Below are 17,932 nucleotides of genomic sequence, written 5' to 3'. Positions count from 1 at the left end.
TTCTTTTCATTCTTCTTCTTTTTCTTTTCATTCTTCTCATTCTTCTTTTCATTCTTCTCATTCTTCTTCTCATTCTTCTTTTCATTCTTCTTCTCATTCTTCTTTTCATTCTTCTTCTTCTTTTCATTCTTCTTTTCATTCTTCTCATTCTTCTTTTCATTCTTCTTCTCATTCTTCTTTTCATGAAGAAGAAAAGAAGAATGAGAAGAATGAAAAGAAGAAGAAGAATGAAAAGAAGAATGAGAAGAAGAATGAAAAGAAGAATGAAAAGAAGAATGAGAAGAATGAAAAGAAGAATGAAAAGAAGAAGTATTCCAGTACAGCAAAAAGTGTATCTGCAGAGAGCTCCGCTATTTCTGACAGTTCTCTGACAGTTCCAGCGGTTGAAACATTGTATCTATTTATTTCCGAATAAAAACATCTGTATCCTAAATGGAAACAAATAGATACAATGTTTCAACCGCTGTACATGTGAAGGAACTGTCAGAGAACTGTCAGAAATAGCGGAGCTCTCTGCAGGGACACTTTTGCCGGCTGATCGGGAAAAATCCGATTCGCGCACCCGAATTATGCAAATATTCGGATTCTTTCCTGAAATTCGAAACGAATTCCACTTCGCCTGGTTCGATTCGCTCATCTCTAATTATTATTATACAGGATTTATATATTAATATTATACAGGATTTATATATTATTATTATTATACAGGATTTATATATTATTATTATACAGGATTTATATATTATATATTATTATACAGGATTTATATATTATTATTATACAGGATTTATATATTATTATTATTATACAGTATTTATATATTATTATTATACAGGATTTATATATTATTATTATAATACAGGATTTATATATTATTATTATTATTATACAGGATTTATATATTATTATTATAATACAGGATTTATATATTATTATTATTATTATACAGGATTTATATATTATTATACAGGATTTATATATTATTATTATACAGGATTTATATATTATTATTATTATTATTATACAGGATTTATATATTATTATACAGGATTTATATATTATTATTATACAGGATTTATATATTATTATTATTATAATACAGGATTTATATATTATTATTATACAGGATTTATATATTATTATTATTATAAAGGATTTATATATTATTATTATACAGGATTTATATATTATTATTATTATTATTATTATTATTATTATTATTATACAGGATTTATATATTATTATTATACAGGATTTATATATTATTATTATTATTATACAGGATTTATATATTATATATTATTATACAGGATTTATATATTATTATTATACAGGATTTATATATTATTATTATACAGGATTTATATAGCGCCAACAGTTTGCTCAGCACTTTACAATATAACGGGAGACAATACAGCAACAATACAGTTCAATACAAGAGGGTTAGGAGGGCCTGATCCTGGGAGCTTACAATCTAAGAATACAGACTGATTTTACTGCTGTGAGTTTAGTAACACTTTAATTACACCACTGAGAACCTTACAGACACACATAAACCTCGGCACAAAGGATCAGTTTTTAATTTTGAAATTCTATTACACATTCCTTTCTCTGAAAGCTGGATACAAATGCCCCTGGGGCCCCTGATGACCACCTCTGAGTCTTGATTATGAAGAAGTGCCACCCCTCTGCCCTGCCACTATTGTCAGGTGTGAGTACAAGCTGTGACTGCACTTGTAGAGTATTTCTTACTGCCTCCAGGATCATAATGACAGGTCTGAACCTCCATACCTGGGGCTAGAATGAAAACCATGCAGGAGCCTGTGCACTGGACCTGTGATACACTGTTCCTGGTTGCAATGCTCTGCAGGCTTCAATGCAAAAATCTAATCAATGTACTTTTTTTTAATAAAGTGATTTTAAAGGCAATTTTTTAAAAATTAAAATAGTAAATATGTTACGTTCACCTGCTCTGTGCAATGGTATTACACAGAGCCGTTCTGATATCCCTCTTCTGGAGGTCCCCCAATGGTGATTTTGGCTCATCCTCTTCTATGTTTGCTCCTATAGCAAGCACTTGATGTGGGGGCAGACGTCTGGGCTTGATCCTGAGCCGGGCTGTGTGTGTCCATTAACAAGGGGCGGACTGACCATTTGGAAACTCGGGCACTGCCCGAGGGCCCGGGGTCAGTAGGGGGCCCCATGAGATGCCCCTGGTACCTTTTTCATAGGCTTTTTTGAGTTTGGGCAAGGACACAGGGGCCCCATGAGTTGTCAGTCCACCCCTGCCATTAACACACAATGTGACTTGGCCCCACCCCCTGCTCTCTGCTCACAGGATTTGACTGACAGCAGTAGGGGCCAATGGCTCCTCCTGCTTTCAGTCAAACTTGTGAGAGAGGGAGGGAGAGAGTAGAGAAGAACAGCAGATGGGCCCAGCACTGGATCGATACAGGTAAGTATTCAGGGGTGGGGAAGGGCACACCAAGTGGGAACACGCTTTTTATCTCAATGCAGGGAATGCATTAAGATAAAGAAAAAGCTTCCATTAGAACCACTTTAGTCTAGGTCAGGGGTGGGCAAACTTTTTGACTTGAGGGCCGCAATGGGTTCATATATTGGACCCGGGGGCCGGACCAAGAGTAGATGAATGATGTGTATGTGTCATCCATAGTAAGTATAGTAATATTCCCCCATAGTAAGCATAGTAATTCATCCCCCATATAATAATTCATCCCCCATATAGTAATTCATCCCCCATAGTAATTCATCCCCCATATAGTAATTCATCCCCCATAGTAATTCATCCCCCATATAGTAATTCATCCCCCATAGTAATTCATCCCCCATATAGTAGCTCATCCCCCATAGTAAGTCATCCCCCATATAGTAATTCATCCCCCTATAGTAATTCATCCCCCATAGTAATTCATCCCCCCTATAGTAATTCATCCCCCATATTAATTCATCCCCCATATAGTAATTCATCCCCCATATAGTAATTCATCCCCCATATAGTAATTCATCCCCCATAGTAATTCATCCCCCATAGTAATTCATCCCCCCTATAGTAATTCATCCCCCATATTAATTCATCCCTCATATAGTAGTAGTAAGTAAGTAGCAAGTAGTAAGCCAAGTCCCCCCTGTGTCAATTCACTTACCTTTGCTCCGCGCGTTCCTCTCGCCGTGTTCCCCACGCCGTTCCGGTCTTCAGGGCGGACTGTGAGAGGAGCCTAGCTCCCCTCACGTTCCTCACGCTGCCCCGCCTACACACATTCTGACAGGCAATGTTTGCCATGCTCCGCGGGCCGGATTAAAAGGTCCGCCGGGCCGTAGTTTGCCCATTGCTGGTCTAGGTCCACACCTATGCAGGTTGCTTTTGATGCGTTTCTGCATTGCATTTTTGATGCGTTTTGCAGGGTTTTTTTGTTGCTAGAGAGATTTTAAACTCAAAATATATTTATATATATTTAAGGTACTTATACAGCGCCATCAATTTACGCAGCACTTTACATATATATTGTACATTCACATCAGTCCCTAACCCTCAAGGGGTGTACAATCTAAGGTCCCTAACTCACATTCATACATACACATACTAGGGACAATTTAGACAGGAGCCAATTACAGCATGTCTTTGGAGTGTGGGAGGAAACCGGAGTACCTGGAGGAAACACATGCATCAAGAACACAATACATGCTTTTCTGCAGCATTTCCATTAAAGTCTATAGAACCAAAAATGTTAGAAAAAAAAAAAAGGCCTGACCCTTTTCTAAAAAACGCACCGGGTGAAAAGGCACAGATGTGAACATGTCCCATAGGAAATCATGTTAAATGGACCGTACTGCTTTTGTGCAAAACGCTGCAGAAAATGCTTAGGTGTGAACCTAGGGTTATTGTGGGAGCATTTATTACATTTTTGCCAAAAAACGGACAATGCCTGTAAAACAGAGATTTGTAAGTAATCCGCTAGAGAGCTCTGTATGTGACACGGCCAAATTCAACTTCTCAGTTTACAGCCGAATTAAACTCCTAAAATAATTGCTGTCAGTAGAGATTTTGGCAAAAAAGACTAACAAGAAACTATTTCCTTTCCCCTTTGCAATTTCCTATTTTCTGTGTCCACCATATGGTGCAGGCGTCATAGTCCAAGCATCTTTAAGATGCCAAGGAATGGACCAAATGCTAGGGACAAGAGTCTCATCACACAGCGCTGGAGAAGAACAGGTTTGCACATTGTGGCCTGAGCTCCCTCAGCACACAGCAGTTTAATATCGCATTAAGAACTGTTGAAATATCAGCCGCACATGGGGTGCATGGTTTTTAGTGGGTTGGCCAAAGCAGGAAATTGATCTGTGTATGTGCAAACATGGCTGCCCCCAAGCGCCTATATATTTGCACTTTAGAATTGTCTTTTACATGCCTACCTAATAGAACACTAAAAAGTCTAACTTCCCTTTTTATGTAAATGTCTCATATTAGAAGGGAAAGAGCCCTGGATGCGGAATTATAGATCATTTTCAGGTTCAGTTGTATTTTCACACAGATTCTTCATCTGACCTCTCTTTGCTCCTCTGTACCCATCATTATTTTTATTACCGTTCCCGTCATTTCAGATTATTTTTCTCGGCAGAAATCCAACAGCTGGGCTCAGAGGGTTGTGGGAAAGTATGGCGGCTCTGGCGTTTTATTTCAGTATTGGGACATCTGGGTCTGTAGGGGATGAGCAGGTGGCAGCTAAGATGAGAATTGTAATATTACAGCCAAGTGATACAATCACCGATGGCCAGACCACTGCATGTGATACGATCACCGATGGCCAGACCACTGCATGTGATACAGTCACCGATGGCCAGACCACTGAATGTGATACAAACACCGATGGCCAGACCACTGCATGTGATACAGTCACCGATGGCCAGACCATTGTATGTGATACAATCACTGATGGCCAGACCATTGTATGTGATACAATCACCGATGGCCAGACCACTGCACGTGATACAATCACCGATGGCCAGACCACTGCACGTGATACAATCACCGATCCCCAGACCACTGCATGTGATACAATCACCGATGGCCAGACCACTGCACGTGATACAATCACCGATGACCAGACCACTGCACGTGATACAATCACCGATCCCCAGACCACTGCATGTGATACAATCACCGATGGCCAGACCACTGCATGTGATACAATCACCGATGGTCAGACCACTGCATGTGATACAATTACCGATGGTCAGACCACTGCACATGATACAATCACCGATGGCCAGACCACTGCACATGATACAATCACCGATGGCCAGAGCACTGCACGTGATACAATCACCGATGGCCAGACCACTGCATGTGATACAATCACCGATCCCCAGACCACCGCATGTGATACAAACACCAATGGCCAGACCACTGCATGTGATACAATCACCGATCCCCAGACCACTGCATGTGATACAATTACCGATCCCCAGACCACTATATGTGATACAATTACTGATCCCCAGGCCACTATATGTGATACAGTCATTGATCCCCAGACCACTATATGTGATACAATCACCGATCCCCAGACCACTATATGTGATACAGTCACCGATCCCCAGACCACTCTATGTGATACAGTCACCGATCCCCAGACCACTCTATGTGATACAATCACCGATCCCCAGACCACTCTATGTGATACAGTCACTGATCCCCAGACCACTATATGTGATACAGTCACTGATCCCCAGACCACTATATGTGATACAATCACTGATCCCCAGACCATTGTATGTGATACAATCACAGATCCCCAGACCACTGTGTGTGACTCACTTATAGGTATTGATTGATTATAAATTATGAAACCAGCCGACATACTACAGAAGACAGCCAGATACTGAGACTGAGGGTGGAAGCAGAGTGAGAAGCTCTCTGGAATCTTGCTGTAATGATGACTCCAGACAGTTGTACATTGCACATAACTTGTCACCGTTTTGTCCTTTAGGTTCAGCAGGCAATGCATTGTGGACAAGGACAAGAGGAATCAGTGCCGCTACTGCCGACTGCGCAAATGTTTTCGAGCTGGAATGAAAAAAGAAGGTGAGTTCCTACCTGGGACAGCGGAACCTCTCATAGTGCCAATGCCATTGTGACACACAAATAATCTTTTCATTGAAGAGCTGGAACCTTCTTGTATAAAAGGAAAATCCACCAAGTTTCTTTTTGCAGCAACCTTCTATGGACATCTCCCCTCTGGGATCAGGGTGCTCCATGTGGCAATCTGCCTCATTTATTTGACAGCAGCCTTTATTTTGTCAATTCCTTCACTTTTATTGGGTTTTTTTTTTCATGCATTAGTCACCGTCTGATTGATGCTTGTATGGGAGCAATCAGGATTGTTTTGGCCTTTAGTATGCAGTTTTTTTCCCCTTAGGCCCTTTGAGGCAGAAAGGCATCATCATTATTGATTTTAGTTATGTCCATATTTCTGTGCTCAAAGCGGTACATTTTTTTTGCATGGAAATATGTATTTTTTTATTGTAGGCTGTAATTTTTAGGAATAACTCACTGAAATCTGTCCGAACAAGAGTCTAGTAAACATCCCAGGTATGTTACAATTTGAAACACGAAATCATAAATTATAATGTAATAAATAATCATAAAAAATAATAATATAATAATAATACATTTAATTCAATAATATATTCAAATCAAAAACACTGAAATTTGAAATATAGCGCCAAGTTCGCACATCGCTGAGCAAAGTCGCAAAATCGTTTTCAGTGTCTGATGACGAATTTCCCCCACGAATCATTATCACTCAATTCTGCAAGTGGTTCTGATTTACTATCGCTGTTCTCTAGCCGGTCTAAAACCGCTTTTGACCTAAAGGGACGCTTTTTGGACGCCATGGACGTTTCTAAGTTTCCAGGCAGAAAGAACAGTAAAAATGCAGGCAGGGCGCCGGACAAAGCACTAGGGACAATATGTATGTGAAATGGTTTGATACAGGAATGTTATACTATGTGATTTTAGTGTATTTAGTGAATATCACTTTTTGTCATTTTCAAATTTCCTGCCGTTCCGTCGCCCGTACGTCCCGACGCTCGTAGGGGACGGAACCCGGAAGACAGATGCCGGCATCCGCCGGAGGACGTTGCCGGGGACACTGCAGGAGGGACATCGCGGGAGCGCAGGACAAGGTAAGTGACCGAGGGATCGCGGAGCAGCGCCGCATGGTAAGCCTGAGTGTAGCTCGGGGTTACCGCTTGTGGTGCTGAAACTTTACCCCGAGCAACACTCGGGAATACCGCCAGGGGGGTTAATGGTGTTACAATAAAAGGAAAGGATTGGGAGGAGAATGCTGTGCTGGATACTTGCCGTACTTTCCTTTTTCTCATTGCACATCACCGCAGCGCAGTGCTTTCTGCCTTGTCTTGCACTGGGCATCACATCTGGTGTGAAAGGGACCTTATGTAGTAACATGAACACCCCGTGCCTATTATATACCACCAAACGTCAGCTCTATCAGTCATAAGAAATGATATCAATTCCATTTGGGTACAGTGTTGCATGTCAAAGTAATTGTCAGTCAAACTATCACAGCACTGAAAACTGAAACATTTCCTTGAAGGGATATTACAGGCTGGTACTGAAGTGGTTAACAAGGGTACAAATCAGCAGGAAAATATCAGTGCCATCCTTTGCGGGGCCGTACGGCGGGGCCGTGTCTCATGAATCCCGAGGCCGTATGAGTTTATCTGGCGGTCAATATTAACTGAGGAGGGTCAGACCTTTAGCCCGGTTCCAGTTGCTCTTTGAAGTCTGAATTGTATTGATTGGTTGGCCCGTGTGACGTGACGTGAAGGGTCAGGTAACCTAGAAGGGATATTTCAGTGTTCAATGTTAGACAATAAAACCCCCCAACAGTCTTCTCAGGGACCCCAATGGTGAGATGTCCATATCTACAATAATATCTGCTGGACTGGAGGATCATCTACACAAAAGCTGTATAGTTCAGTCTTGGGTGGATGTACAGCGGCAAGAAAAAGTATGTGAACCCCTTGGAATTATTTATTACAGGTACTTATATAGCGCCATCAATTTACGCAGCACTTTACATATATATTGTACATTCACATCAGTCCCTAACCCTCAAGGGGTGTACAATCTAAGGTCTCTAACTCACATTCATACATACACATACTAGGGACAATTTAGACAGGAGACAATTCACCTACCAGCATGTCTTTGGATGGTGGGAGGAAACCGGAGTACCCAGAGGAAACCCACACAGGCACAGGGAGAACATGCAAACTCCAGGCAGGTGGTGCCGTGGTTGGAATTAAAACTAACGACCCGAGTACTGCCAGGTTGAAGTGCTAACCATTAAGCCACTGGGAATTAGCTGTTTTTCTGCATTCATTAGCTATAAAATGTGATCTGATCCTCATCTAAGTCACAATAATAGACAGACTCAATGTACTTCAGCTGATTACACATAAGACGTTTCGTATTTCTCCTGTCTTCATTGAACACACCCATGCGTGTTGTTTGCGTGTGATCAGCTTAAGCACCTTGTTATTGTCTATTACTGTGACATAGATAAGGATCAGATCACATTGGGCCAAATAACTGAATAAAACCAGATAATTCCAAGGGGTTCTCATCATTTTTTCTTGCTCCTGTGTGTCGGCTGTATCACCTTCCAGCTTTACCTTTCTGAATCCTGACTGATCCTGAAAAGCCAATGCTGAAGCCCATCATTGTGGAGGGGTGAGGGGGCAGGGCTGGTGCTACCACTAGGCAAACTAGGCAGCCGCCTAGGGGCGCAGCCACGGCCGCTGGTTTCCCTACTCTACACCATGGCCAGATCTAGGGGGGTGCTGGGATGGGCTTTGGGGATATTTCGGTAAGGTGGGAGGATTTTATGCTGGGAAGGGTAATTTGGAGGGGGTTTAGTTAGAGGAGGGATTTGGGGGAATTTGTCTTAGGTGGGGGGATTGAAGAAAGAGGAGTGATGCTGGGAGGGGTGATTGGGGGGATTTGTGCTAGGAGGAGCATTAGGGGGGGATTTGTATTAGGAGAGGGGATTGAGAGGAAATTTGTGCTAGGAGAGGAGGATGGTTGTGTTTGGAGGAGGATTGGGGGGGGGGGAATTGTGCTAGGAGGGGGGATTGGGAGCGGATGTGCTAGGAGGGGGGGGGGGGATTTATGCCAGGATAGAGGATATTGGTGGGGAGGAAGGAATTGTGCTGGGAAGGGTAACTTGGAGGGGGTTGTGCTAGGAGGCGGGATGGGGGGATTTATGCTAGGAGGGGGGATTTAGGGGAGATGTGTGCTAGGGTGGAACATTTGAGGAGAATGAGGATGTGTGCTAGGAGGGGTGAAGTAAAATTATAGGTGAAGTTTTATTTTTTATTAGGGGGGGTGCAAGTAGCTGGTCTTGCCTAGGGTGCAAAATAGTCTACCACTGGCCCTGTGAGGGGGGTGGGGGGAGAAAATATAGAGGTTGGCAATATGGACTGACTTTGAAGATCAGCTTAACATTCAGGCAGCTATCCATTAGTTCAGCAGCAGAAGCCTCTTCTTATGTTCTCAATAAGTTTCCTGAATTTCAGGAAAAAGTTAAATACACAGATGAAATATGTACACAGGAGTGGTTTTTAGATTTGTATTTCTGTCTTTTCAGTTCTGAGATTTACACAGCACAGCCGTGTTTGTGACCTGTCTGCAGCTAGACAGTACAGCCTGGTCACCTCCCCGCCCCCAGCCTGTGATTGGACATTGAAGGAGCAGCAGCAAACTGATGAAAAGCCATTAGTATATGACAACCAGGGGTCTTGCACAGGTGATGGTTTACCCTGAAGTGAATTTATTGAACATTAAAAGGATGAGAGCGCCACAGAGATCAAATGATTTATCTTTCACTAAAAGTCAGAATGGTTTCTTAAATTGGTACTAAACCCAGGACCCTGCATTCACTATATCTGGTCTCCTAGGACCCTGCATTCACTATATCTGGTCTCCCCGGACCCTACATTCACTATATCTGGTCACCCTGGACCCTGCATTCACTATATCTGGTCTCCCCAGACCCTGCATTCACTATATCTGGTCTCCCTGGACCCTGCATTCACTATATCTGGTCACCCTGGACCCTGCATTCACTATATCTGGTCTCCCTGTACCCTGCATTCACTATATCTGGTCTCCCTGGACCCTGCATTCACTATATCTGGTCACCCTGGACCCTGCATTCACTATATCTGGTCTCCCTGTACCCTGCATTCACTATATCTGGTCTCCCCGGACCCTGCATTCACTATATCCGCTCTCCCCGGACCCTGCATTCACTATATTTGGTCTCCCGGACCCTGCATTCACTATATCTGGTCTCCCTGGACCCTGCATTCACTATATCCGGTCTCCCCGCACCCTGCATTCACTATATCTGGTCTCCCCGGACCCTGCATTCACTATATCTGGTCTCCCCGGACCCTGCATTCACTATATCCGGTCTCCCTGGACCCTGCATTCACTATATCCGGTCTCCCCGGACCCTGCATTCACTATATATGGTCTCCCCGGACCCTGCATTCACTATATCCGGTCTCCCTGGACCCTGCATTCACTATATCCGGTCTCCCCGCACCCTGCATTCACTATATATGGTCTCCCACAGTACACACAACATAGTAATGCAATTATTTTAGTAAAGATAAACTGCTAAATACCTTTTGCTCGTCAGCAGTCTTGTGACTTCTATCAGTGTCCAGCAGAGCACTGGTTAAAGCTTGTAGGAGGAGTTTTAATTTATGCAGGATCCCTGAGCTCTGTCTGGATAGTGTTGATTGGCTCTTTGCTGATTACATGCAATCTCCCAAATAAAAAAACAAACAAACAAAAAAAACAAAAAAAAAAAAAACCTCTCTAGCAATACACACCAAGCTGAGCATGTGCAGAGTGTCTCCACACGATATGTCTTATCGGCAGATAAGAGGGGGGACACTGGAAGAAGGGGAGGATCAGAGAAGACAGGATCAAACAGCTTTTTACACAATGCAGAGGATTAACCCCTTAGGTTCCACAGTGAGTATAACAAGCATGCTCTACTGCATCTACAGACTGATTGTACTGTTGTGGGTTTAGTAACACTGTAACCAGGTATACTGAGGACATCTAGTGGCAGAAAGAGATTATTGTGGGGGACAGTAGTGGAAAGTGAAACTCCAAATTCAAACATGCAGAAAAAAGGAAAAATTCAGTCAGACCAAAAAATTTGATGATGGGGGAGGGTTGAGTTCATGAAACACATTTGATGCCTGACTTTGGGTTGTGAAAAACAAATACTAGACTTAATCCATCTATGTGGTGTTCTCATCCTTCTGATGTTTTACAGACTACTCTGGGGAGCCTTTGGCTTTGGGATACCCCGATTTACCAAGAACTGACTCCTGATTGTTGTCCCCCCCCCCCCCAGGTCCAGTGCTCCATCAACACATATCTGTTGGTAGCGATTCTGTGAGAGCTAGCAAAATTTGAAAAGAGATCCATGTGTCTGCCTGGTTTATTAAACTCCATATGCTCCTGTATGTGCTAGCAGAGACCCCCGATCCCTTCTGCGTTCTAGCTGAGACCTTCACGTCTCCACCCCCAACCTGTGTCGTCTCCCCATTGAGAGTCGCAGTTGTTGAATAGTAGCAGATAGAGGAAGGGGGGGGGGGGTAGAGTTGCCACCTCATCCCTTTAAAACTGAATGCATATTAATTACACAGGTTCTGGGGCTAATTTAATACAAGTAAGGCATTAGGAGAGTTTAATTACCACCATGAACCTGTGTCATTAATATGTGTTCAGTTTTAAAGGGATGAGGTGGCCACCCTATCCGGGGTGAGGATTGCTCTGCACTCCAAAGTCGGAGAAGTCATGACGCCAGGTATATTGTTGGGGCTCATTGTTGCAAACAGAAACTATAGGAAGCACAAATGGTATAAAACCTCTGCAGACTATATATCCTTTACATACACATCTCTGTCATTTTCCATTCAGCATCCTTCTTCTGAACAAAGTAGCTATTGCACACAATGCAGTCCCACCCAGCAGCTGTCCCTCTCTGTAATCTACCTGGGTTCTGCTACTGAATTGGCCTCACAAAAATCCCCCTTTTCGTTACAGCGGTGCAGAATGAGCGGGATAGGATCAGCATGCGCAGGAACAGCTATGAGGACAACGGATCCTTATCTATCAGCGTGCTGACACAAGCGGAGGCCATGACACAGCAGGTGAGCTGATCCATGAGAGAAATCCATTACACCATGAGCCTGGGCAGACAGACAACCCATAAACAGGACTGTCTCCATTCATAGATGGATAATAAAATAGACCTTCAGTAGAGGACTTGATCCTTCTGATCCTCACTCCTGTCCTGAAATACTCTGCACTGCTGGAGGACTCCGCTCTTTCCTCTATAACTCTCCTCTCCTGAAATACTCTGCGCTGCTGGAGGACTCTGCTCCTTCCTCTATATAACTCTCCTCTCCTGAAATACTCTGCACTGCTGGAGGACTCCGCTCCTTCCTCTGTAACTCTCCTCTCCTGAAATACTCTGCGCTGCTGGAGGACTCCACTTTTTCCTCTAGCTCTCCTCTCCTGAAATACTCAGAATTACTGGAGGACTCCACTCCTTTCTCTATAACTCTCTTCTCCTGAAATACTCTGCACTGCTGGAGGACTCTGCTGCTTTCTCTGTAACTCTCTTCTCCTGAAATACTCTGCTCTGCTGGAGGACTCCGCTCCTTCCTCTATAACTCTCATCTCCTGAAATACTCTGCACTGCTGGAGGACTCTACTTTTTCCTCTAGCTCTCCTCTCCTGAAATACTCAGAATTACTGGAGGACTCCGCTCCTTTCTCTATAACTCTCTTCTCCTGAAATACTCTGCTCTGCTGGAGAACTCTGCTCCTTCTTCTTACTCTCCTCTCCTGCAATACTCTGCTCTGCTGGAGGACCCCATATCCAGGGGCGGACTGACAACTCATGGGGTCCCGGGCAATAGGGGATCATGGGGCCCCTGTGTCCTTGCCCAAACTCAAAAAAGCCTATGAAAAAGGTACCAGGGGCATCTGATGGGGCCCCCTACTGACCCCGGGCCCTTGGGCAGTGCCCGAGTTTCCAAATGGTCAGTCCGCCCCTGCTCTCTACATCTTTGAAAGCATTGACTATTTCTGGGTGCCAAACCAATGAAGGATTTGCAGTGCTGGCTCCAGTATGTGATGCTCTGCACATTGTCAGCAAGAGGTGACATCTAGTGGTTGTAAACTAAAAGGCATGCAGATGCTTTACTACCAAATATTATATTGTGATGCCACCTGCACAGGGTTTGTGACGGTGTCAGGTGTTCAACTTAAAGGTCAGCTTTTCTCCCACTGGGACACTTTCTAACAACATTACCATGAACACCTTCACATTGTAAATTCACATATTGCACTTCATTTAGACTCAGTAAGTGCAAGGATGGTGGGAATTCCTCATAATGTGCAAAGCAGGCATTCAGACCCAATACCTTACTGCAGGGATGGTGGGAACCCCTCATAATGGGCACAGCAGGTGTACAGACCCGGGTACTCAGCACAGAGATGGTGGGACCCCTCATAATGGGCACAGCAGGTGCACAGACCTGGGTACTCAGCACAGGGATGGTGGGAACCCCTCATAATGGGCACAGCAAGTGTACAGACCCAGGAACTCAGCACACACATCCATCTTTAACCACTTGCCGCCCAGCCACCGCATATAAACGGTGGCAGAGCGGCAGTCGTAGGCAAAAGCACGTTTTAAAACGGCTGCCTTCAAAACAGGTAGGGGGCGCACGGCCACCCTACCTGTCCCGCGGGTGTCAGCAGCGGGTGTCAGCCGACGGGTCATGGCCGGTTTTTACCGGCCGTTTTCCCGCGATTGACGGTGATCGCTGACACAGAGCAGGGCTGCATTGTTTACACACAGCCCTGTTCTGTGTCAGTTCTCTGACAGCTTGTGAGAAGCTGCAGAGTTTCTCTCCCTCCATCAGCTCCCCCCTCCCTCCCTGTCCAGTACACACCCCCGCCCCCTAGTAAAACACTCCCCTTACACTGCAAATTCTAAAAATGTTAACCCCTTCCTCCCCAGTGACAAAACCGCACAGGCTATCAAATACCACCGAAAGAAAGCTCAATTTGTGGGGAAAAAAAGGATGTAAATTTAATTTATGTACCGTATTGCATGACTGCGCAATTGTCCGTTAAACTTGCGCAGTGCTGTATAGCAGAAAAATGGCGTAAATTGCAGTATTTATACCATAGTTTGTAGACGCTATAACTGCCGTTTGGGTGCAATCAATATACACTTATTGGGATTTTTTTTACCAAAAACATGGAGCAGAATACATTTTGGCCTAAATTTATAACCAACTTTGAGTTTACTATATATTTTTTATAGCTGAAGGTAAAAAATATTGTTTTTCTTCAAAATTTTTGGCCTTTTTTTGTTTATAGCGTGAAAAATAAAAAGCGCACAGGTGATCAAATTACACCGAAAGAAAGCTCTATTTGTGTGAAAAAAAAGGACGTAAATTTCGTTTGGGTGCAGCATTGCATGACCGCGCAATTATCAGTTGAATTAGTGCAGCACCGAGTAGCAAAAAGAGGCCTGGTCATTAAGGGGGGTAAATCCTCAGGAGGGCAAGTGGTTAATTTAACTATAATTTCTGTCCTGGGGGGTGAGCCTTTGGATCATCACTGACCCTCCTTTTTCTGCATGTCCCTCCAGTTTTCTTCTCTTAGCCCCATCCACATCGGTGACATCTCCTTGAAGAAAGTAGCAACAATCAATGATGTCTGTGAGTCCATGAAACAACAGCTCCTCCTCCTGGTGGAGTGGGCGAAGCACATCCCAGCATTCTGCGAGCTTCCTCTAGATGACCAGGTGACACCATTAACAATAATTGACTTCCACCACTTCTATGTATTTGACCAACTCATTCTGCTGACACTTTACCTGAGAGGCCCCTATACTCAGATCCAGGATTTTATCCAACTTTATTCTTAGCTGCTTTGGTTCTGTCACTTTTGAAATGATAGTAATAAAAGTAACATTGTTTATAAACATTGATCAGATGGGAGATAGAGAGATACAAAGTAACATTGTTTATAAACATTGAGCAGCCGGGAGATAAAGATACAAAGTAACACTGTTTATAAACATTGATCAGATGGGAGCTAGAGAGATACAAAGTAACATTGTTTATAAACATTGATCAGATGGGAGATAGATACAAAGTAACATTGTATATAAACGTTGATCAGATGGGAGATAGAGAGATACAAAGTAACATTTTTTATAAACATTGATCAGACTGGAGATGGAGAGATACAAAGTAACATTGTTTATAAACATTGATCAGACGAGATACAAAGTAACATTGTTTATAAACATTGATCAGCCGGGAGATAAAGATACTAAGTAACATTGTTTATAAACATTGATCAGATGACAGAGAGATACAAAGTAACATTGCTTATAAACATTGATCAGCCGGGAGATGAAGAGATACAAAGTAATATTGTGTATAAACATTGATCAGCCGGGAGATAAAGATACAAAGTAACATTGTTTATAAACATTGATCAGATGGGAGATGGAGAGATACAAAGTAACATTGTTTATAAATGTTGATCAGATAGGAGATAGAGAGATACAAAGTAACATTGTTTATAAATGTTGATCAGATGGGAGATGGAGAGATACAAAGTAACATTGTTTATAAACGTTGATCAGATGGGAGATAAAAAGATACAAAGTAACATTGTTTATAAACATTGATCAGATGGGAGATGGGGAGATACAAAGTAACATTGTTTATAAATGTTGATCAGATAGGAGATAGAGAGATACAAAGTAACATTGCTTATAAACATTGATCAGCCGGGAGATGGAGAGATACAAAGTAACATTGTTTATAACCATTGATCAGATGGCAGATGGAGAGATACAAAGTAACATTGTTTATAACCATTGATCAGATGGCAGATGGAGAGATACAAAGTAACATTGTTTATAAACGTTGATCAGATGGGAGATGGAGAGATACAAAGTAACATTGTTTATAAATGTTGATCAGATAGGAGATATGAATAAACATTGTTACTTTAATATCTTGTTTCCTTCACCTGCAGATCAGAGGGATGGCTTTCCATCTGCATATACAGTTAGGCCCGCCATACACGGGTCAAATGCCGAAATAATTTTATTTTGAAAATCTTTTCTAAGAATTTTCATTCAAATTTCGCACCATTAGTGGGCCACAGCAATGGTCGATTTTCAAGCGACCATCGAATTTGAGTGATCAGGCATGTTGGTAATTATTTGAAAAACGAACAAACTTCTAATCAATGATGGGAGAATTGTGCAAGAAATGAAACTGAAAAGGAAATGAGCTGTGACCTGGAAAGAGGAAAAAATATTGTCCACGAAAATTCCTTTCTGTAGCAACATGAGGTGAAATGAAAGGCTTGGTTGGTCGAATTTCGAAATCAATGGATGGCGCCATCGGATTACAAAGTGCATGAAATTTCCAATTTTCTAAAGAAAATTAGTTTGGAATTGGACCCGTGTATGGGCGGCATTAGTTAGAGGATCCTGATACGCTAAAAATACATTGGACCTTTTATTAACCATTATTTGACCTTAATCAGCCCTAATCAACTCCTTCTTCCCCTTCTCCCCTCAACTGATATATTACTAATGATTTTTATTCCTGTTTTTCCAACCATTAATATATAAAAAAAATGTAAAAAATGCATTTTGTTTGTTATTTTTGTACGGGCCGCATTGCAACATTGAAAAAAGAACCTTTTGATTCATTTCTAAATGACTTTGCAATGTTTTGAAGCAGAATCATCATTTTAGTGTCGTTTTATATGGAGGCAGTGGTGTCCCTAAGGGGTGCGGGCCGCACCGGGTGACACCATCACAGGGGGTGCAGGAGCAGGATGCCGACACAGTGACAGCTGACCCCGCCCCGGTGTAGCGGTAAAATGAGTATCCATGAAGCAACTGCGCATGTGCCGGTTTCAGGCTGAAGAAGCCGATCGCCGTGTTAAAGTAGGAGATTGGCTTCTTTGGCCTGAAACCAGCACAGGGATGGTGGGAATCCCTCATAATGAGCACAGCGGGTGTACAGACCTGGGAACTCAGCACAGGGATGGTGAGAACCCCTCATAATGGGAACAGCAGGTGTACAAACCCGGGAACTCAGCACAGGGATGGTGGGAACCCCTCATAATGGGCACAGCGGGTGTACAGACGCGGGAACACAGCACAGGGATGGTGGGAACCCCTCATAATGGGCACAGTGGGTGTACAGACCTAGGAACACAGCACAGGGATGGTGGGAACCCCTCATAATGGGCACAGTGGGTGTACAGACCTAGGAACACAGCACAGGGATGGTGGGAACCCCTCATAATGGGCACAGCGGGTGTACAGACCCAGGAACTCAGCATGGGGATGGTGGGAACCCCTCATAATGGGCACGGCGGGAGTACAGATGCAGGAACTCAGCACAGGGATGGTGGGATCCCCTCATAATGGGCACAGCAGGTGTACAAACCCGGGAACTCAGCACAGGGATCGTGGGAACCCCTCACAATGGGCACAGCGGGTGTACAGATACGGGAACTCAGCTCAGGGATGGTGGGAACCCCTCATAATGGGCACAACAAGTGTACAGACCCGGGAACTCAGCACAGGGATGGTGGGAACCCCTCATAATGGGCACGGCAGGTGTACAGACCCGGGAACTCAGCACATGGATGGTGGGATCCCCTAATAATGGGCACAGCAGGTGTACAGACCCGGGAACTCAGCACAGGGATGGTGGGAACCCCTCAT

The 17,932-nt window shown here is 43.4% G+C and overlaps 1 protein-coding gene across 2 annotated transcripts in view; it reads left to right on the top strand.

Annotated features, from left to right (window-relative positions):
* LOC149435246 (hepatocyte nuclear factor 4-beta-like) overlaps positions 1–17,932 on the top strand; it is a 55,599-nt gene that overhangs the window by 31,103 nt on the left and 6,564 nt on the right. Inside the window, exons 3-6 of one of the 2 annotated variants that reach the window (XM_089662859.1) lie at positions 6,009–6,103; positions 9,696–9,854; positions 12,182–12,288; positions 14,810–14,965. In XM_089662859.1, coding sequence (XP_089518985.1) covers positions 6,009–6,103; positions 9,696–9,854; positions 12,182–12,288; positions 14,810–14,965 — 517 coding nt within the window. The remainder of the gene's footprint in view (positions 1–6,008; positions 6,104–9,695; positions 9,855–12,181; positions 12,289–14,809; positions 14,966–17,932) is intronic. The other variant, XM_089662860.1, reaches the window with a different exon arrangement.

Source organism: Staurois parvus, unplaced genomic scaffold (assembly GCF_062004578.1).
Source record: "Staurois parvus isolate SC_StPar_1 unplaced genomic scaffold, SC_StPar_1.0 ptg001570l, whole genome shotgun sequence".
NCBI lineage: Eukaryota > Metazoa > Chordata > Amphibia > Anura > Ranidae > Staurois > Staurois parvus.
Note: the sequence above shows the minus strand (reverse complement) of the source record. Positions and strands in the feature narration are given on the sequence as shown.